Genomic DNA, 20,013 nt, shown 5'->3' with positions numbered 1-20,013 from the left:
ACACTGGCGAGGTGGAGCCAGGTGGCAAAGGTGGCCCAGCCAGCTGGATTTCAGATCCTGACCTGTCTCATGCTACAGCCCAGCTTTAAACCAGAGCTCTCTCCCACCACACCAAGGGCCCCTCCCTGAGGGCACTCAGGACGACCTGTCTCCTTCCAGCCCCCTCCGTCCTTGGTTTCCTTCCCAACGCCGCCGAGGGCTTCCCAATAACCACAGAGAAGTGGTTATGCATAAGGGACGCTGCAGCCCCTTTCCCCAGATCAAGTCCCAGCTCCTAGTGATCTTCGTAGGCAGCTAAGCACCTCGGTAACACGGGAGCATTGGTAGTGATGGCCTCACGGGCCCTGGTGAGCCTCGGGTATTTTACATGTGTCTATGCCAGCTATATAGGGTGCGGCTCAGCGCAGAGTAAGGTCTTCATAAACATTGCCTTTCATGGGTTTTCTAGAACTTTCTCCAACCACGAGGCGGGGTGGGGGGCAGGATGGTGCAGGGAATTGAACCCAGGGGCGCTTAATCACTGAGCCACATCCCCAGGCCTCTTTTATATTTTACTTAGAGACAGGGCCTCAATGAGTTGCTGAGGCTGGCTTTGAATTCTCCATCCTCCTACCTCAGCCTCCCCAGCTGCTGGGATTACAGGTGTCCACCACCCCACTTGGCTCAACCACTGAGATTCTGAGGGGTCTCAGAAAAGAACTTTGGTGGAACCCAAGGGAGAGGGACCTGTGACTGAGATTTCCCTGTCCGGTCCTGTCCACCTCAAAGACTCCTGGAGTCCCATTTCTGGCCCCAGTCGAGCAAAAACCTTTCTGCTTGAGGGCCGCTTCCCCACGCCAGACACAGTCTCACAATGTTCTTGGGTGCAACTGTTGGTTAATCTGTGTTTTAAGATTTTGAGCAACTTTACCACTCCCCCCGCAAAAAAAAAAAAAAAAAAATTGAAAGGGGAAGCTCCCTGGCTCCGTGCTGTGTGAGTGCCCCTCCGGGACTCGGGTCTGTTCTCCACGCGTCTCATTTCCGCCAGCTTTCCTTGGCTAACGAGTCACACCACTTCCTTTTCCTGCTTGCAGGCCCCTCCCTGGGGTCTCACTGCACCCTATTTGTCCTCCCCCTCTTCTGCCAGGGATCCTGGGCTCCCTGCTTCACCACCACCTCTCCTGCTTCAGCTGGAAGCTCCAGGTTGCCCGGGACCCTGAGGCTTTTAAAAGTTGAGCAGATTTGGTGCCAGGCAAGCGCTCCACCACTGAGCCACACCTTCAGCCCCTGACTTTTTTTAAGTTAAGCAAGTTCAAGACCACAAACCTCTCCCTCTTGCTATTCCAACAATCATTGTAGAGTCTGTACAACACAGGAGAAGCTCTCCCACCCTGTGATTACACAAACAAACTCACCAGTGTTCTTGCCCAGTACAATGTGACCGAAAAATGGCCCTGAGACTTGTCCCCACTCCAGGCCTCCCTACTGAGCTCATGTCCAGTGACCTCAGAAATTCCATAAATAATACAGAAGAAAAATGTATCAGGTTGTTATATCAGGTTGTTACTTTGTACAAACCAACTAGTTGCTGACAGAGAAAATTCTGTCACAGCTAATGCTAGCCAAGGGAAGGGTACAGTTGGAAATACTCCTCCGGGATTATTATGCAGACCTGGTGGCTGCTAGCATCTTCACGTGGAGAGATCCTGAGAACGAGGGACAGCCCCTGAGCCTGGTGATCAGTCTTGGCTAGGTGGCTTTCCAGACCCCCAATGTGAGGAGGGAGTACCCAGTCTCATGTATTACACTGGCTGCAGCTCAGTCTGGTTGGAACCAAGGCTGTTGTCCTAAGCACCTGTGAAGGAGAAATAGGAGGTCAAAGCGGGGGGTGTGTTCTAGGGAACAAGTTACACTAGTCGTGAGGAAGTAACCGGCCCAATCTAGAATGCGGGACAGTTCCCAGGGCAGGAAAAGAACCAAAAAGAAAAGGTGCCACACAGTGATTAATACTATGAGGGAGGAAAGCAGAGGATCTCTCTGAGGTGGTGACATCTGAGCTGAGATGGCAAAGGAGGAAGAAGTAGTTGCAGACCAGGAGCAGCAGGTACTAAGGCCCTGGGGCAGGAATAGTGTGAACTGTTCGAGGGACATCAGTCTGAGAAAGGTGGAAAATGGAGTTGTGGAAGTCAATCTCAAGGGATGCAGAGAGGGGAAGGTTGAGGTTTATTCCCAAAATGAGGGTTTTGAGGATTTTGCAGAATGTGTGTAGAGGGTTGGTGAGATGCTTTTCTAGTATAGAAAAATGCCAGATGCTGTAGTCCATAGGGGCCCATGAATATTTACAATATTTGTCTTTAGTGCAGAAACATTAAGTTATCTAAGTATAAGGAGCAGAAACGGAGGTGGTTTACACAACAGGGTTTTGTCTATGCTGAGAACCACAGAATAACCCTCGACCTACTTCCTGTCACCTCTGATTAGGGTCGCCCAAGTTCAGTCACACATACCAAAGATCAAAGAAACCGTAAAATTGAGCCGCAGCGCCCCCTGGCGCTCTCCACGCTTCACTACACAGGCGGGTCCTGGAGCCAAGCCGCGGCTTCCCAGAATCCCAGGACCGTCGTTTAAATAACTCGGTGCGTCCCTCCCACTCCCTCGGTCTTCCACCAGTTCAAACGGGTCCCTGTCACCGTGCATCCACGACGCCGTCTCAGGGGCCTGCGCCAAATCTTTCTTGCCTGCACCCCATCCGCGTGCCCGACATCTGGGCCTGGGTGGGGGACACATGAATCCCACAGCTGCTGAATCGCAGTTTGTCTCAGGCCCCATCTGCATACTGGTGTGTGTAATTTTTCTGGGAAGTGTCCTTAGATTTCTCTGAACTCTCGAAACGATCTGTGACCTCAAAATCAGGAGGGTCCCCAGTGCCCTGTCACCACTCCTGGCCCAGCTTCAGGATGGGCCACAACCTTGGAGGCGAGGGAGAGGAAATAAGCAGCGCCCCGCGAGGGGGAGTTATTCCCGGCTTCCCCACACTGCGCCCTCCTCAGGGACCCCACTCAGCAGGGCACCAGGGCCGGAGCTAAGCCCAGCTCAGTTCCAGCCATTGTTCCCATTACTCCCAGCCTGCGGGGCCCCAGTGCGCAGACCTTGCCGCTGGTCAGCGCCCTCCCTCGAGCCACGGCGGCTGCTCTCCGCCCTCTCTGCCTTTGCCCCCACCGAGCCCCGCTCCTCTCTCCTCCCCTCCCTTCCCCCTCCTGATTTTCATTCTTCCGGGAAAGCCTTCCCTGACCACCCCAGACAGGGTGCCCTCTGCCTCCCACAGCTTCCTGGCTGGATGGCCTGCCTGGCCAAGTCTGTGTCCTCCTGGCTCCTAGTCACCTCAATTCAGCTAAGTGCTGAGGCTACCTGTGACTCCCCCGATTCACATGCTGAGGTCCTGACCCCCAGGATCTCAGAACGGCTGTACCTGGAAATGCGGTCTTTCAGGAGATAATTAAGTAAAATGAGGTCATAAGGTGGGCCCTAATCCAAAACGACTGGTGTCCTTGGGAGAGAGAAAATTAGGACACTGACACACCGAGGGACAGTCATGTGAGGACATGGAGATCTGTCTACAATCCAAAGGGAGGGGCCTCAGAAGAAGTCAACCTGGGGGGCACCTTGGTCTCAGTAAGCCTTCAGTCTGTGGCGCTTTGTTATGACAACCCTGGCAAACAGCTTCACCAAGTGAAGGCCCAGCCCGCCTGCAGTCGGGAGCCCTGTGAGCACGGGGCTGGGGATGCGCAGGAAGAGAGCGTGGGGCTGCCTCACTCAATGCAGACCCTCGTTCTGGAGCCAGAGGCAACCTCAGCTTCATGGGGCCGCAGGTCCCCTGGGGACAGTCCCATGAGGCCTGCCTGCTGTGCCCCTCAATGGTAATGGTAACGGTCCTGTTGCAACTGCGAGTGGAGGAGCTGCCGTCCGCCTGCGCTGCTGATGGTCATCTTCTCTGCAAAGCAGCTGTTATTCATGGCCTTGTTTTTGCATGGGGGACCCAGCAAGGTGGCCAGGGTCTCGCAAACCTTAGGGCCACCCCACTGTCAAATCAGAGCCCAGATTTTGAACCACACAAGCGCTGAGGATGCCCTCAGGGCCAGGGCAAGGTCCAGGCGGCCTGTGTAAGGCCTTAGCACAGAGCTGATCCCGCTCAGCTCCCAGGGCCTATCCTGGGAAGAAAGCGAGGTGGGTTCTGGCTGGCAGAGAGAAGGGAAGAGTTTATTCTCTGGAGAGGAGTGGTCAGAGGTGGGGGACAAGGTCAGGGCAGGGAAATGTCCTCCAGCTTCTGGTCCAGTGTCTTGAGGTCATCCAGGAATCGGGTCGGGGTGAGAATGTGTGAGGAGCCTGGTCAGAAGGGGAGAGTGGGAAGAATGGGGTGCTGTCTTGGCCTCTGGTGCCCCCTGCTCAGGTTCCTGGCTGGTCGAAGGCCTGTCCCTGCCTCTCTGCAAACCAAGACCCTGACTTTCTAGAATTCAGGAATCTAGAGACTTAGGAACATGAGAGTGCAGGCCCCAAGTGACCTCTTCCCTGGCACCCTAAGCCCCAGCCCCCCAGAAACCCTGGAGTCCAGGATCCACCACCCCTAGGGCCCTCAAAGTCCACCCCAAACCCCTAAGGACCACCCCCAGACCTCCAGGGACCTAAGTCTAATCCCAGAACCCCAGGGACCCCAGAGTCCAGCCCCAGACACCAGAGGCCAAGGCCTAGCTCCAGCTTCCCAGGGAACCCCAAGGCCAGCCCCCTGAGGACCCCAGTCCTGGCTACTCACCAATAAGTACCTCCCACTTGCCCTCAGTGGCCCTGGTCACCTCATAGGCGGCCCTCATCTCTGACATGGCCACACCACCCACGATGTACACGATGAGCCTAGGCCCAGGCCGAGCCTCGATGCCCACCTTGTTCTTGTGCCAGTGGCCAAAGCGAGCACTGTGTGGGGAGGGAGGCAGGGGTCAGTCCAGGCCGTAAACAACCCCACCCCCGAATGTGGGCCTGGATGAAGGTGAAGGGCACCCCCAGGACCTCACCTGACAGCAGCCTGGGAGCTGGATGTGGGAGCAGGGTCTGACACAAAGGGCCACAGCTTTCGGTCCAGGCGGTCCTCCACCACGTCCTGGGAGGCCAAGGAGAAGGTTTAGGAGAGGTGCCCAGACAATGGGGACCAAGGACGGGAGTCTCCACCATCAGTATGTTCAGAGGTCAAGATCCTGACAAACTGGAGCCATCTGCACCTCCTGCCCCCTGGGGAGCCAGGGGTCAACACCCTCAGCCCCTGGGGACCTGGGAATCCAGGTTTCCGAGCTCCATGCAGAGGGGAAGCCAGGGCAGCTGGGCCACCAGCAGGAAGGGGCACAGAACTCTACAAGGACAGAGAGAGGCCACAGCCCTGGCCTGCAACTGCTTCACCTTCCTGCTTTCAGGCCTCAGGATGGACAAGGGCTGGTGAGGGAGGGTTTCCGGGTTTGAAGGAGGAGAACAGAGGGAAGCAGAGGCGGCGGCCAGCGAGTGGAGGGGAAGTGACTCCTCAGCTGAAGGGCTCTCTGCTGCCCTAATTCCTGGGGTGTGTGTTTGGGGTGACCAGAGGAGACTGGGTGTCAGGAGAATGCCAGTAATGAGGGATTTTCCATTAAGCCCTGAGGCTTAGCACGAGGAGGAGGAGGGAGGTCAACAGGATCAGGGGACAGGGCCCCAAGCCCCCACCCGAGTACCTCCATCACGTCCTTGATGATCGGAGTCCAGCGGGACAGCTGATAGGTGGGCTCCCTTCGTTCCCTCCGCTCCAGCCGGATTGAAGTCCCTGAGCCCTGCAGGCAGGGCCAGGTGGGGCCAGTAGGGGGTTGGGGGGAAGGAGGTGGGTCACAGATGGGACTGGGGCCTCATCTGGCTAGCAGGGGTTGGCAGACAAAGATGAAGAGGTGCAATGGATAGAGAGATTCAGGGAGACTGAGATAGAGAGATAGGGACAGAAGCCGGGGGCAGAGAAGGAACGTGGTGGAAGGAAAGAGACAGGGAGCAAAGAGAAAGAAGACAGAAAGATGGAAGACAGAGATATGGCAAACACAGAGAAACAGAGACCTTTGAGAGACACAGGGACAAGGAGACAGATGGGACACAGGGGCACACAGGGCCCATGGAGGAGGTAGGACCAGGGGAGGAGGGACACATAGGGCCAGAGAGAGACAGGAGAGACTAAACCGAGAGTTGAGTGCAGGAAGCTGCCGTGTGTGTGCTGGATGGGGTGGGGGCATCCACTGTGGTCTCTGGGAGCCCCAAGTCATCTGGGGCCCTGCCCCTCAATGCTGGTGACCCTCCCATACCTCTAGCACTCAACCATACACCCCACAATCTGCTGTCACCAGGACCGGTGTGGCAGTAAGCACACCTCACCCTGCCACCTACTGTGTGACCTAGGATTGGCCCTGGCACTGTCCCCATGAGCCACGTGTGCCTGTACCCAAAACCACAGGTCCAGGTTCTGACTCCTGCCCTCTCCCAAGCCCACACCCTCCTTCCACCCAGCCTCTAACCCTGCTCCTGGCATACCCCAGGATTGGTGACCGTGCCCCCCAGCTGCTCCAGGTTCCGGATAAGGCTGCTGTAGGCCTGCACATTGGCATGTTGGATCAGCTTGGCCAGGTTCTCCTCGCTCACACCTGGGGAGGAAGGGGGTCAGAAAGTGGCTACACAAGGTCCTGGGCTAAGAGGGCTGGAGGTGGGGTAAGGTATCCCAGGACTCTGATGGATATCCTGCTGTGGGAGGTCCTCAGGATCCAGGCAGCCCCTGGAGTTACTGTAAAGGGAAATTCTCATGCCAGGGAAGCTCTGGATGGGCATCCCTGAGGGAGAAGAATTCGGTCCTCCAGAATTAGTAGAGGGAATGACAATTTGGGAATTTCCATGTTAATGGGCAGGGGGGTTCATGTCAAGGAGAGGCTCATGTGAATGGAGGAAGGTCACAGGGTCCAGAAAGCGGATCTGCAGGGTTCACCATGCCTGGTGACTGGGAAGTTGCAGGGCTGAAAGGTTTCCGGGATTGTTGGAGATACTGGTGGAAGGGGGAGTCCCAAGACCTCCCCACGCCTCCCACCCACCATTCCGTAGGAGGATGTAGAGTAACAGGACCCGAATCTTGTCATAGGGTGGCACCGCTGCATCCAGCAGCACAGGGACGATTAACTTCATGGCATCCTTGATCTTCTCGCCCTCTGCATCAGAGCCCATGGCCAGGTCCTGTGGGGTATCTCATCTTTGTAACAGGTATCCCAAGGCCCCACTTGTCCAAGGCCTCGCCCTGCCCCAGGACCACCTCCCCGCAAGCTCCACCCCTCACTCTAGTCTCACCTCCGAGAACCCCCCACCAGGTCCCACCCCTCTAAGGCTCCTACTCCACATGCCCAGTGGCTCAACAGGGCCCTCCCCTGCAGGCTCCGCCCACTCCCAAACCCCACCCCTCCCCGGGGACCGCCCTTTGTGGGTAGGCCCCACCCACACCTGCTCCACACCGCACAGCTTCTCCACAGAGCCCTTGAAGTGTTTCATGCAGTCGTCGGCTAAATGCAGGTGCGTAGAATACTGCAGAGTGGGGTGTGGGAGTGGGGGTCACAGACGCTGAGTCACGGCAGAGCCCGGGGTTAGGGGCTCCGGCAGCCCATGGATGGAGGTTCCACCCACCCGGGCTCTGTCACCTTGTTCAGCTCCTTCTGGTACTGCGGCATCTTTTTCAGGATGTGGGACAGGTCTTTGATGTTGGCCTGAGGGAGTGTGGGAGACAGCACAGGCGGCGTGAGGACAGGCCCTGCCCACCGGGCTCCACTCCAAGCTCGGCACCCTGGATGAGGCCCCGCCCCAGTGGGGAGGGGCTTTCCTCCACTCGCAGCCAAGGTTGGAGTGTGGGAGGGCTACCTTGTCAGTGGTCAGCCTCTTGCTCTCACAGAACGTCTTCAGAAGCTCCGTGACCCTCCTAGCCAAGAGGGAGGGCAGGGTGAGATGGGAAGGGTAGGGTGAGACGGGGCTGGTGCTGAGACTTCAGCATGAGGTTAGTGCATGTTCGCATTTGGGGATGACAGACAGGGACATGTCCCTGGGGGTTCAGGAGGTAGGGTGAGGTTGGTGCCGGTCAAGGGTCCCACTGAGGGGTGTGGCTTATGGAGGGGCAGTCCTGAGGACCCAAAACCTGGGTGCAGTAGGGTTCCCAAGCCACGTACCAGGCCCACATGGAGGAAGGAGGTAGGGGCACCAGGCGGACCCACACCTCCAGCACCCACCACACGCACGCACTTGGACACATCAGCGATGTGCATGTGCCGAAGCTCCACCCACAGGTCATCGTCCTCATCCAGCAGGACAGCCTTCTCCCGTGCCTCACTCAGCCCAGTGGTCTCATACCTGCGAGGGCAGGAAGGTGGGACACAGGGTCAGGGCACTTGGTAAGAACAAGGGACCCAGGTTAGGAGCAACTGGGGTCAGTGGGCTCCAGCGTCTTCCCACCTGTATGTGTCCTGTTCGATGTCCAACAGGTCATAAGCCATGGCCTGGAACGTTAGCTCATGTAGCAGTGGGGACACAGGGTCTGCTGCTCGGTCCACAATCAGCAGCTGTGAGCGGGTCTTCTCAGGGCCCTAGATGGCTCAGGAGGCAGAGGCAGGAATAAGGATGCTGACCCTGACCCTGACCCTGACCCTGCAGGGCCCTGACTCATCTCCCCAGCATCCCCTCACCTCGCCCAGACTGGGGGTGTCTGCCTTGAAGGCGTTCAACTTGGCCAGGACTGCATGGGCCAACTGGGCTGTGTCTTCTGGACCTCTGGAAGTGGGGTCAGACACAGGACATTAGATTATGGGGTCTGGGAGGACGGGTCACAGTCAGGGGGTTAAAGGTGGGGTTGAGGGTGGGAGTTAGAGGTCAGAGTGAGGATCAGGGCTGGGGTCCTTAGAGAGGTTAAAAGCTGGATGTAGGATGGGGTCAAAGTCAGAGGGCAGCACTGGGGCCACGGGCTGGGCTGGGTCCCCACTTGCGGTAGCGGATGGCTGGGTACTCCTGCAGAGTGGCACACAGCGTAGCAATTTGCTGGGCCAGTGCATCGAGCTGCCGTGCTCGCTCCCCTGCCCGGAAGGGGCAGTAGAGGTTGTAAGTGCTGTGGGGGACATCCAGGGAGAACACCTGGAGGACAGAAGTGCCAGGGCCACCACTGTAGGTGCAAACCTGCCTAACTTTCAGCTGCTGCCACCTGCATCTGCCTGGGGCCTTCCCAGGTCTCTGGAGTCTGCTTTGCCAGTCTCAAGGCAGTCTGGCAATCAATGCCTGGAGGAGTCCATAGATGAGTCCCCCAGTCCTCCTCCTCCCCCTTGGAGGACTCCATGTTGCCCCCTGGAGCTGCCCAGAGGGATGGTATGCCAGTTGCCCATATCTGTGAGGCTCACAAAGCTCCTGGCTTGGCTCCTTCCCTCTCTGACTCTCTGTGGAAGTCCTGTCTCAGCATCTATTTCTGGTACTGGGTCACAGACACCCCACCTCCACCTGGGTTGTACCTGAGCCTCGTAGGGGAGGAAGGCAAGGTGGATTTCTTTCAGCGTCTTCACCACCTTTGCCAGGCGAGAGCGGCCCAGCTCACTGAACAGGGGCTCGGGGCAGGCTGGGGTGGGCAGGAGGGGCCGTCAGACAAGAGCCACCCTACACCCCCGCCCCCTGCCTTCCACATCCCCAACTCTCCTCACTCACTGTCAGTGAAGAAGATGTGTGCCGCTTTGTAGGTGAAGGTTGGGGTTCCGCGGAAGTCTGCGATCAGAGCCTGAACCGACTGGGGAATGCGGATCACTTTTTGGGCCTGACCCCGTGCACCAGACCCATCCTCTGCCTGAGCCCCCCAGCCGCTGCCCATCCTCTTCCAGATGCAGGCATGCCCAGAGGCCACACGCACATACACGCACACACAGGAGCACACATATGCATGCACCCACGAGCACGCTCACTCATAGAGGCACCTTCTCTGTGGGGCTCAGCAAATAAATTGCCTCCAGGCTGGGGATGGGTTCTCGCCGTTTGTTGATGTCTTCAACAACTAGTAGCAACAGAAGAAGGGGCACTCATGGGTGGGACAGGCTTGGGGAATTGGATGCTTAGGGGAGCTGCGTTACCTGAAGCTCTAAGCAGGAAATAAGACACCTAGGAGTCACTCACCAAAGAGCTATAGGGTTCTGCACCTTTAGGACCACACAGCCATACCCCTAGAGATCACCTACAGAAGGCTAGGCATTCGGTAAGAGGCCAGATTCAGAGTCCACTCTGGGAGTTCTACACAGGCCTACACGGTCAAAGAGGTCCCTTAGCGGTCCCTGTTAAGGATTTCAGCCAGAGTCCTTTGTGGGACCCCATGGTCTCCTGAACTCAGCTTGCATACCTGATAGGTGTACTTGGTCACATGCTCTGATAGTCTATGAAGGGAGAGATAGCATACTCTGGAGTTTGGGACAATCTCAAGGCATCTCACATTCAAGAGCTATACCCAAGGGCCCCACATTCAGGAGATCCCACACTCAGGTTCTATCCAGAGCATGAGGTGGGGGTGTCCACTCACTGGTGATGCCCTCAGCCAGGATGTCTGACATTTTACAGCAGGATGACAGGATGCGCATACTTGGGTGGTCCATGATGAGCACCTGTCCAGGTGGATGGACAGACAAATGAATCAAAGGGCAGACAATAGGCAGAAGAAGCCATGGCTAGCCCCAGAATGGGCAGGGGCAGTGGAGGGATGAACAGTTTCAAGGGTTGGCTGGGCCAGAGGACCCAAGACCCATACACCCAGCTCCACCCACTGAACCAACAGCCTCCTCAAGGAGTTCTTGCAGGTACCACATTGAGGAACCCCCTTGCATGTAGGCTGGGGCAAGGGGCCGACTCTGGTTACCCTACCTTCCATTCCCCATCCTTTTTGACGCTCCGAATGACTCCACTCAGAATTTCTGTGAGGAAGGGTGGAGAGGGCTCAGGATGCTAGACTCTCATCTTAATTCCCGTTCACCCCTGCCCTCTGATCCGGTGAGGCAGCTCCTCTCAGTTTACAGACAGGGCAACAGGTTCTGAGAGGACAGGCAACTTGCCTAAGAACCATAAGTTCCTAAGCAGCACAGGGCTTGGGGCAAAAGTAGCCACTTCATAAACCCATGAGTGAGTAGAGAGGAAGGGTCTGCCTCCCCACCAGTTACCTCCAGTCTTCCTGCTATGGGGTTAGCAACCAGACCCGCTACCACCTCCATTAGACCCACTTAGACAAGACGGCAAGATCCCACGTTCCCAGGTCTGGCGTATGCCTGGCTGTGCCCACCCCGTCAATCACGAGTCCTCAGTTTCCTCATTTGTATCCCCTCTCCCCATCGCCCACTGTATAAGGATCTCCCTTTTGAGTTGGAGTGCTGGAGATCTGAGCCGGTTTGCCCTGCCCAAAGGAAGGGATGGAGAGAAGGAACAGGGTGGCCTCGCTTGGCCGGTCCGCAGTGTCACGTCCACTGTTATCAGCACCAACAGGGCGGAAGGAGCAGCTGAGGCCGGAACTATGGGAGGTGGGGGAGGGGTAGAGGACCTGGGCCCGCGAGGCCCGGACGCCTGGGTCCTCACGCTGCAGGGCGCTTCTGAGAACTGGGCAAGGAGGAGGGCGCCTCCACCTCCCCGTGGGGCCTGGACACGCCCTCTGAGCGCTGACACCACCTGGAATCGCTGACCAGCGCACGGTGGGGACACTAGAGTCCAGCCCCAGAACTTTGCCCGGCTGAGAGACCGAGTCTGGAAAGGTCCAGCTATGACCTCCTCCTGCAGGCAGTTTAGGAGGCCCGAGGGTCTTGTCTCCAGCCTCCGCCACCCCCTACCAGCTCCTCTGGGTCCCCGGAGCCCAACTCTGTTCCGCTGCAGCACCTGAGGAACGGGGCGTCCGCTGGAGCCAAGTCCCCGCCCGCCCCCTCGAGGGTCAGACGCTCGGGCACCCAGCCTGGGCCCCAAGTCCCCGCCGGGGTCCTGGGCTCCCAGAGCCCGTGCGCCCCGGCCCCCGCCCCGCAGGGGACACCAGAGCCCCGCCCCGGGAAGGCACTCACTTTCCCCCACCACCGCCTTCAGCCCTGAGGGCGCCATCTTCCCCCTGGAGCGACGCCGCCGCTTCCGGGTCTGTCCCAAGGTGGAGGCGTGGCTCTGCGCGTCACCCACGTGGGCCCCGCCCCTGCGCACCTGGCCCCGCCCCGCCGCCGGCTCTAGCGGAGACCACGGGAACCTTTCCGGCGCGGATTGGGCGGGCAGGTGTGTCCACCGAGTCAATGAAGGGGCACACCCCGACCCCGACCGCGCGCTCACGGACGAGAGCTCGGACACATTCCCCTGGCTTGTGCGCGGTGAGAAAGGGATCGCAGGACAATTAGCCCTTTGCCTAACACAGGCACAACCAGCATCCTGTCCAGAAGTTCCTCTGTCTGCGCGATGCAGTGTGTCCACTGGAGGACCGGGGCTCCCAAACCTCCTGGTCTGGACCCAGGACCCACTTGTCTACTGTACTCCAAAGTTTAGCAGCAGCACCAGCAGAAAGGAAGCCTGGACATCCACCGTGTGCCACGCACCTGAGCTTTACAATTTTCTCTCAATCCTGCTTGATAACACGGAATTCGGTGCAGAGGAGGAAACAAAATCCGCGGGACCCCCAGTTCAAGACCATATGAGTGAACCTATTGGAATTTGAGCCAGGAGCTGTACCTGAAAGAACGCTTGTTATTAGACATACACACTTAACTTCATAGGCTGACCATCTAATTCACAACCGTTATACACATGGGGTGAGTGACAAGCTTACATGCACACAGTTACACTCAACTCGGAATTTTAGTGCCTGTTCCTGTTGCTTCTGAGGGCACAGTCCCAACAGCACCCATACAAATGAGGTTACAGATCTAACGTGATGTGTGTGAGTACAGAGTCCTGCTCATCTGAACTGGTTTCTTCACTTGGCCATGTTAAGTGTGTTCCAAGCCCAGCACAGTGGCACATAACTGTAATCCCAGTTACTCAGGAGGCAGGAGGATCACAAGGTTGAAGCCAGCCTAGGTGATTTAGGGAGACCCTGTCTCAAGAAATAAAGAAATACACTGGAGATGTAGTTCAGTGGGAGACTGCCATTGGGTTCAATCCCCAATTATAAAGGTGGGGAGAGTTTCCTAGGTGTGGGACCCTCTGCCACTTACATAGGACACAGGAGTAAGACCAGAAGGCCTACCCACCCATGGGACACTTAAAGTTTCCTGGGGGGCAAAGACTCTCCCCATAGGACCCCTAAAGCTCAGGAAATAATGCTGAGAGTTAACAAATAGGATGGTATCAAATTAAAAAGCTTCTGCACAGCAAAGGAAACAAGTGTGAAGAGAGAGCACACAGAATGGGAGAAAAATCTTTGCTAGCTACTTTTCTGACAGAGGATTAATATCTAGAATGTACAAAGAACTCAACACCAAAGCCCACAAATAACCAAACTAATAAATGAGCGAATGAATTAAACATACTTCTTGAAAGAATAAATATGAATGACCAACAAATATAGTTTTTAATGTTCAACATCATTAGCAATTAGGGAAATGCAAATCAAACTGCACTGAGATTTCATCTTGCTCCACTCAGAATGGCAGTCGTAAGAATACAAACTAATAAATGCTGGACAGGATGTGGAGAAAAAGGAACATTTTTGACACTGTTTTTGGGATTGTAAATTAGCAGAAACAGTATGGAAATCAGTATGGAGGTTCCTCAAAAGACTCAGCATAGAACCACCATATGACCCAGTTATATTACTCTTCAGTATTTATACTAAAGAATTAAAGTCAGGGCCGGGCACAGTGTGCACACCTATAATCCCAGTGGCTCAGGACACTGAGGCAGGAGGATCATGAGTTCACAGCCAGTCTTAGCAACTTAGCAAGGTCTTGAGCAACTTGGCAAGATTCTGTCTCAGAATAAAATATAAAAAGGGTGTGGGATGTGGCTCAGTGGTGAAGTGTCCCTGGGCTCAATCCCTGATATAAAAAAATAAAATAAATAAAATTTAAAAAAAACACAAAAAGTCAGCATACTATAGTGATACATGCATATGCATGTTTAGAGTAGCCAAACTATGGAACCAGCCTAAAGGTCCATCCACTGATGAATGGATAAAGAAAAGGAGGTATATAAACACAATGGAGTTTTATTCTGACTAAAAAATGAAATTATGGCATTTGCAAGAAAACAGATGGAACTTGAGACCATTACTTTAAGCGAAATAAGCCAAACTCAGAAGGTCAAGGGCCCTATATGTTCTGTCCTATGTGGAAGCTAGAGGAGAAAAAGGAAAGTAGCAATCCTGCCCTGAGGGAAATAAACCAGCTATAGCAAGTACAGGAGTGAGTGGGGAGGTCTCAGGGGCTTCTCTGAGGGACTAACCTCTGAATGACATCTAAGAGCAGTCATTCATGTGGAGAAAAGGGGAGGCATTGACAACTGCACCTGGAGGTGACAGTCCAGAACGTGACAGAAGCCAGTCTTCTCTAGGACAATGTCAGAATAACCCATTCTGGGTTGCCCAGATTGCGAGGTTTTCCAGGGCACAGGCCTTTCAATAATAAAAATGCTAGAGTCACAGGCAAACCAGGATGATCGCCAGCCTAGGTGGGAGTTTAGGCCCTTCTTTTCCTTTTGACCCCCCTTGTAGTGCTGGGGATCTAACCATGTGCAGGCGAGGCCAGCGCTCTACCTCTAAGCTTCCCCCCTCCACCTTCCCTCCATCTTCTTTAACAGCTCAATCTCAATAAGTAATTCCTATACCATGTGTTCCACCCGCCTGAAGTGTACGTCAAAGCCCACCCCCAAGTCTGAGGATTGAACTCAGGGCAGTTCTAATGCTGGGCTATATTCCCAGTCTTTTTTGAGATGCTGTCCCACTAAGTTGCCCAGGCTAGCTTCGAACTTGCAACCCCAAGAAGCTGGAGTTGCAGGTGCCTGGCAGTCAGTAGCTTTCAGCATTCAGGACTGTGCATCCATCTGGATCCATTTTGACCATTCCCTTACCTCCAGGGTATCTGGATTTGCTTCTGAGAACAATGGAGGCCAAGGGAGGGTTTGGAGCAGGGAAGAAAGGGATACCTTCTCCAGATCTTGGGGACAGGCAGCAGGTGCAAAAGTGGGAGCCAGAAGCACATCCTCCACTGTACTTCATGGGGTGATCAGGGTCCTCCCGCATTATGGGTTGAATTGTGTCCCTACCACCAGCACACTCCCCAAAAGATGCTGAAGTTCTAATCCCCAGTGCCTCAGAATGTGACCTTATTTGGAAATAATGTCATCAGATTAATTAGTTAATATGAGGTCACACAGAGGTGGGCCCCCACTCCAATATGCCTGCTGTCCATATAAGACTGTCCTACAAAGACACACAGGGAGAAGACCCTGTGCCCACACAGGCCAGCTGGAGTGCTGTAATTACCGGCCAAGGAACAGCAAAGATGGTTGGCCACCAGCAGAAGTGCAGCTAGGACAGACTCCGAAACTGGGCTGCAGAGGGAGCATGGCCCGGCTGACACTCCAATTTCAGACTTCCATCCTCCAGAACTTTTAGACAGTAGGTGTTGCTTTATTCCACCCAGTCTGTGGTACCTCCTTCCAGCAATCCAGGGAAATGTATGCACCCACCAAGGTGTGGAGCAGAACACCCTATCATTCATGAGGACCTGGGGCCTGGATGGGCACTCCCAGGCACAGGTGGGAGAGTGGAGAGAGTTTATTTGAGAAACAACTTAAGCTGATTTCCAAAAAGGCATCTTGTGAAAGGGGACAGGGCTCATAGGACACTGAAAAAAAAAGTCAGTTGTTAAGGGAAGGGGGCAGGGACTTCCTCTCCTGTTCCCACGAGACTGGGGTGATGGATCAGAGGCGGTTCAACTTGGATCTGGGTGGCAGGTGGACAGAACCCAGATTTTGTCTTGGAGCCTGAGATGGGCAACCAAGCCTCAAGGACAGTGAGCAGAGGGCAGGGTGGCCAGGATGTCCTTCGGAACCGCTGCCCAGGAGGCTGAGCTGGAGTTAGGCTGGCTGGTGGTGCCTGAGGAGGTTGCAGGGAGGCAGGGAAGGAGTCCTGGGCTCCAGTTTTCTCTTTTGCTTCCCCCTGCAGATGGCAACTGCCCTTCTAGCAGGATGAGGCCACAGCTAGCAGGCTGGCCAGGGTGGAGACAGACTGCACTGGGTACCCCAGGTGGGCAGCAGGCCACCCTCCTCTGTTGGCCTGTTTTCTCCAAAACTGCTCTGGCCTTCTTCCACACTCCACCTGACAGCCCTTGGGATCTGGTTAGCAAGTGCCGCTGGGTCTGGTGAGGTTCACACCCAGGCCGCCCTCCCTCCCACCCTTGTGCCAGGCCCAGCAATATTCTGGGCAAACAATTATCTGGATCATCTTTATGGGGCTTAAGCTTGGGTGGGAGCAGATGGGGCATGAGCTGGGGATTTGGGACTGGAGAGGGTATCCACTCCCCCCACATCCTGGCCGTTTAAAAGGCCTTCCTGGCACAGGGCTGGGACAAAGAGCAGAAAGTGGAGTCAGTGGAAGGACAATGATGGAACAGGAAGAGAAGGGAGAGGAGGGAGGCTCAGACCCCCCAAGCAAGGTAAGAGTACCCCAGCCCTACCTCAGCTCCTCCAGCTCTCAGAGCCCCTAACTGACAGGACTAGTTAATTTGTAGGGCACCTAATTAGCAAGTGAGTCTCTGGGGTCCCCTGACCCATTTGTCACCACGTGGAGGTGCTGATGGGCAGAAGGTTCATGTATTGGTCCCCAGCCCAAAGCAGAGGGCAGGGATCCTGATGCTGACCCCTAGGAGGTGGCAGGTACTAGGACTTAGGGGTGGCCCCAGGGTCCCATTTTCCTCCTTTGCGTCCCAGTCCCCAAGCCATCCTGTCAGGCCCCAATCTAGGACGGCAGGCAGGACGCTGTCACAGGCAGGCCTCTCCCTAGAGGCGGCACCACGTGAGTGGTGCTGCTGGCTGGGGCCCCTGGGGCGGGGACCAGCACTGAGGAGACTCATGTCTCATTCAGAGCAGCTCTGCAGAGCAGATCGACAAGGACCATGGTAAGAGCTGAGGGAGACAGAGGGCAGGCTCAGGGACGGGGCGAAGCCAGCCCACCAGGAGAGAAGGGGAGGAACCCTCAGACCAAGTGTGTCTGTCCCCAGGCGGGCTCACCAGACCAGGAGGGTTTCTTCAACCTGCTGAGCCACGTTCAGGGTGGTCGGATGGAGGAGCAGCGCTGTTCACTTCGGGCCGGACCGGGCCAGACCCCTGAGAGCCGTGAGCCTGGGCATGGGGATGCTCCTGGTGGTGGGAATGGGAGGAAGTACAGGGGGCAGGGCAGCCTGGGGGGTGGCTGCACGGGGAGATGACCACACTAGGTTCCTTTGGAATCTTTGTGTTCATGGCCACATGTCTCTGCTCCGTACAGAGGGTGACCCTACACCCGAGATGGACAGTCTCATGGACATGCTGGAGAGCACCCAGGGCCGCCGAATGGATGATCAGCGTGTGACAGTCAGCACCCTGCCTGGCTTCCAGCCCATTGGCCCCAAGGTAGGTGATGTGCGGTCAGTGCTGATGAGACACCTACCAGACTACACTTTCTAACCTTGCTCCCCACCCCTGGCCCCACACCCATCTGTCCATCATCTGCTGAGAATTCAGATAAGAAGACCAAGCCCCAGACAGGGCAGACCTGAGCGGAGCTCAAGGTCACACAAGGGCCATTTAGTGTCAGAGCTGTGGCTGGAGCTCATGGCTCTTGCCCCAACCCTGTCTGAGGGTTTTGAGAAAGAAAGAGGGAGAGAACAGGCCCCCTTCCTGAGACAAGCTCCCAGGGAGGAGGACACAGGAGCTCACTCACACAAGAGCACATCCACACGTTGCACTGTACCTACACATAGCCCAAGTTCTGACTGAGACGCCGATGAGCGCCCCAAGATCTGCCACCTCACACCCAAACACCACCCTAAATGGCAGATAATGAAGATAAATAGAATGCTCTATGGAGACAGAGGGGGCACTCACACAGGGGGAGGAAGGACACGGATTCCCACCTGTACCTTCTCTCCAACGTTTGTGTTACCTCTGGTCTGTGTTGCCCTTGGTCCCTCCTTCTGGCTGACAGCTTTTCATCCACAGGACGGAGTGCAGAAACGAGCTGGGACCCTCAGCCCTCAACCCCTGCTCGCCCCTCAGGACCCCAGTGCGCTCAGCTTCCGCAGGAACAGCAGTCCCCAGCCCCAGACACAAGCACCCTAAGGGCCCAAACTGTCCTGGGCCCCACTGGGCCCCTGAAAGCAGACAATAAAACACTTGCACGAGCAACAAGGAACTGAGTATGTGTTATTTCACGGGTGGAGGGGTTGGGACTCAAGTGCTTGGAGGGCTCAGGAGCTCTGCTGTGCAGCGCGAAGGAGTTTCTCCTCCCGCTGCTTCCGTATCCTCTCTTTGAATTCTTCTAGCTCTTGACGCTGGGGGTGGGAAAGGGATAGGATGGGAAGGAAGGAGGGGGCACACACCTAAGGACCTGGACCCTTTCCCACCACCCTGCTCCTGGCTTCAGAATTTAGTGTCTACACTGGGTGACCTATGCCAATTATAGGGAGTCTAAGTGAGACCAACTTCATCCCTCAAGAAGGCAAAAAGGAAAACATACACCCTTTAGCTCTCAGTTCCCTACCCCTGATTACCGGCAAAACTTTCATTCAAAATATGTCATGGCTATGGGGACCCAGACTCCTCTCTGCCTCTGATGGGTAGGTTACTTACCTGGCCCTCCTTCTCGGGTGGCCACAGCTCCCTCTGTGGGGACAAAGTCATAGCTGGAGGCACAAGCCAGGTGACTCCAGAATCTCACCCCTAGGTCTGGTCCTCAGTAGGCTGGTGCCCCACCCCATACCCACCCCTTACCCACCCCCTTGAATGAGCAGGTGAATATTTTTTCCTATGCCCACCTTGCGCTGTATGACATAGTCCTCAAACCATTCAGCCTGATTGGAAATCCAGAACATAGCCACAGGGAAAGTGAGGTAGAGTGTCATCTGCAAAGGCAGCACGTGGATGAGCAGGGCCTGAGACCACCACCCAGGAAGACTGCAGAGCCTGGAGGACAGACACCCTCTGGCAGAATCCAGGACCACCTCCTCATGGTCTGCCCCATGAGCCCCAGAACCCCCACTAAGGGTACAGAAACCTGACACCTTAAAGTCTGGCCCCCATAATCCAGGAGGCTTTATTCCTGTGAGTCCTGAGTCTCCATCTCAAAGAAACACACACAGGTCCCAGCAGCACAAAAGCACCTACGACAAAAACAACTCCTTGAGACCTCGTTACTCCTCTAGTCAGATGCCGGGAGCACCTCAAAGCCAGAAGGGCTTAATTTTCAAATCTACTTCCCTAAGTCTAGGAGTCCCCCTATCAGAGGCTCCCACCCACTATGAGCCCGAGGATCCCCAAGGATCCCAACCTTTCCTTCACTAAGCCGCCTCCTCAGTTCAAACCCAGATGCTCCACTCCGACCCCCACAATCCAACGCCCTCTCCTCTTGAGTTTCCAACCGTCAAATCTCTCTCAAGTCTCCAGTGCGTTCTTCCAGGAGCGGCCCCCTCTTTGGAGTCCCCCCCTTTTTACAGCTTCGCCGCAGATCCAGGGAGATCTCCCAACCAGTCACCTAACCTACTCCGGACTTACTGACCCGAAACACCTCCAGCTTCACCCCCATCTCGTTTCTCCAGGTCTACAAACCCACTTCCGCCCAAAGGTGACCCCGCAGTCGCTAGACAGCAGCTTATTGGTGTTTCGTGAACCCCGCTGCTGAAGCTGATTGGCCGATCAGCCCAGGATGACGTAATGTTCGGGCGCCTCTTCCCTGCTTCCGGTCGCTGACGTAGTCTACCCGGAAGTCAACAACGCGAGCCGCACGGTCGAGAAGGGTACAGC

General features: G+C 55.8%; 3 protein-coding genes across 6 annotated transcripts; 1 reads left to right on the top strand and 2 right to left on the bottom strand.

Annotated features, from left to right (window-relative positions):
- Window positions 1-4,215: 4,215 nt before the first annotated feature.
- Window positions 4,216-12,630, bottom strand: Stxbp2 (syntaxin binding protein 2). Of its 3 annotated transcripts, none has more exons than XM_047531786.1 (19): window positions 12,612-12,630; window positions 10,927-10,976; window positions 10,589-10,670; window positions 9,996-10,072; window positions 9,733-9,811; window positions 9,543-9,646; window positions 9,026-9,174; window positions 8,733-8,817; window positions 8,503-8,633; window positions 8,293-8,400; window positions 7,918-7,975; window positions 7,701-7,766; window positions 7,507-7,587; window positions 7,107-7,245; window positions 6,559-6,668; window positions 5,724-5,819; window positions 5,043-5,128; window positions 4,787-4,944; window positions 4,216-4,362 (listed from the first exon to the last, which is right to left on the bottom strand). In XM_047531786.1, the coding sequence occupies exons 3-19, from the start codon at window positions 10,659-10,661 to the stop codon at window positions 4,277-4,279; spliced, it is 1,686 nt and encodes a 561-aa protein (XP_047387742.1). In that variant the 5' UTR covers window positions 10,662-10,670; window positions 10,927-10,976; window positions 12,612-12,630; the 3' UTR covers window positions 4,216-4,276. The 3 variants fall into 3 exon arrangements, with proteins under 3 accessions (XP_047387742.1, XP_047387741.1, XP_047387743.1); XM_047531785.1 differs by lacking the exon at window positions 12,612-12,630 and adding an exon at window positions 12,099-12,181; XM_047531787.1 differs by lacking the exons at window positions 4,216-4,362; window positions 4,787-4,944; window positions 5,043-5,128; window positions 5,724-5,819; window positions 12,612-12,630 and adding exons at window positions 5,830-6,090; window positions 12,099-12,181.
- A 3,986-nt stretch (window positions 12,631-16,616) lies between these two features.
- On the top strand, window positions 16,617-18,419 carry Pcp2 (Purkinje cell protein 2). Of its 2 annotated transcripts, none has more exons than XM_047531789.1 (4): window positions 16,617-16,670; window positions 17,235-17,349; window positions 17,501-17,625; window positions 18,214-18,419. In XM_047531789.1, the coding sequence occupies exons 1-4, from the start codon at window positions 16,617-16,619 to the stop codon at window positions 18,331-18,333; spliced, it is 414 nt and encodes a 137-aa protein (XP_047387745.1). In that variant the 3' UTR covers window positions 18,334-18,419. The 2 variants fall into 2 exon arrangements, with proteins under 2 accessions (XP_047387745.1, XP_047387744.1); XM_047531788.1 differs by lacking the exon at window positions 16,617-16,670 and adding an exon at window positions 17,037-17,132.
- LOC124968962 (protein PET100 homolog, mitochondrial) lies at window positions 18,398-19,880 on the bottom strand. The gene is made up of 4 exons (XM_047531790.1): window positions 19,769-19,880; window positions 19,029-19,115; window positions 18,844-18,876; window positions 18,398-18,545 (listed from the first exon to the last, which is right to left on the bottom strand). The coding sequence occupies exons 1-4, from the start codon at window positions 19,793-19,795 to the stop codon at window positions 18,462-18,464; spliced, it is 231 nt and encodes a 76-aa protein (XP_047387746.1). The 5' UTR covers window positions 19,796-19,880; the 3' UTR covers window positions 18,398-18,461.
- Window positions 19,881-20,013: the final 133 nt, after the last annotated feature.

This window comes from Sciurus carolinensis, chromosome 17, assembly GCF_902686445.1.
Source record: "Sciurus carolinensis chromosome 17, mSciCar1.2, whole genome shotgun sequence".
NCBI lineage: Eukaryota > Metazoa > Chordata > Mammalia > Rodentia > Sciuridae > Sciurus > Sciurus carolinensis.
Note: the sequence above shows the minus strand (reverse complement) of the source record. Positions and strands in the feature narration are given on the sequence as shown.

What these genes read in the sequence shown, in the direction of transcription:
- Stxbp2 (XM_047531785.1), bottom strand. Translation starts at nt 12,135, where the DNA reads ATGGCGCCCTCAGGGCTGAAGGCGGTGGTGGGGGAAA. An exon ending in GAAGGCGGTGGTGGGGGAAA is followed by an intron (nt 10,977 to 12,098) that starts GTGAGTGCCTTC and finishes CCTTCCTCACAG; the next exon opens with AAATTCTGAGTGGAGTCATT. An exon ending in CCAGCCATCCGCTACCGCAA is followed by an intron (nt 8,818 to 9,025) that starts GTGGGGACCCAG and finishes CCCCACTTCCAG; the next exon opens with AGGTCCAGAAGACACAGCCC.
- Pcp2 (XM_047531789.1), top strand. Translation starts at nt 16,617, where the DNA reads ATGATGGAACAGGAAGAGAAGGGAGAGGAGGGAGGCTCAGACCCCCCA. An exon ending in GGGCCAGACCCCTGAGAGCC is followed by an intron (nt 17,350 to 17,500) that starts GTGAGCCTGGGC and finishes TGCTCCGTACAG; the next exon opens with AGGGTGACCCTACACCCGAG. An exon ending in TCCAGCCCATTGGCCCCAAG is followed by an intron (nt 17,626 to 18,213) that starts GTAGGTGATGTG and finishes TTTCATCCACAG; the next exon opens with GACGGAGTGCAGAAACGAGC.
- LOC124968962 (XM_047531790.1), bottom strand. Translation starts at nt 19,795, where the DNA reads ATGGGGGTGAAGCTGGAGGTGTTTCGG. An exon ending in TGAAGCTGGAGGTGTTTCGG is followed by an intron (nt 19,116 to 19,768) that starts GTCAGTAAGTCC and finishes CTGCCTTTGCAG; the next exon opens with ATGACACTCTACCTCACTTT. An exon ending in ACTATGTCATACAGCGCAAG is followed by an intron (nt 18,877 to 19,028) that starts GTGGGCATAGGA and finishes TTGTCCCCACAG; the next exon opens with AGGGAGCTGTGGCCACCCGA.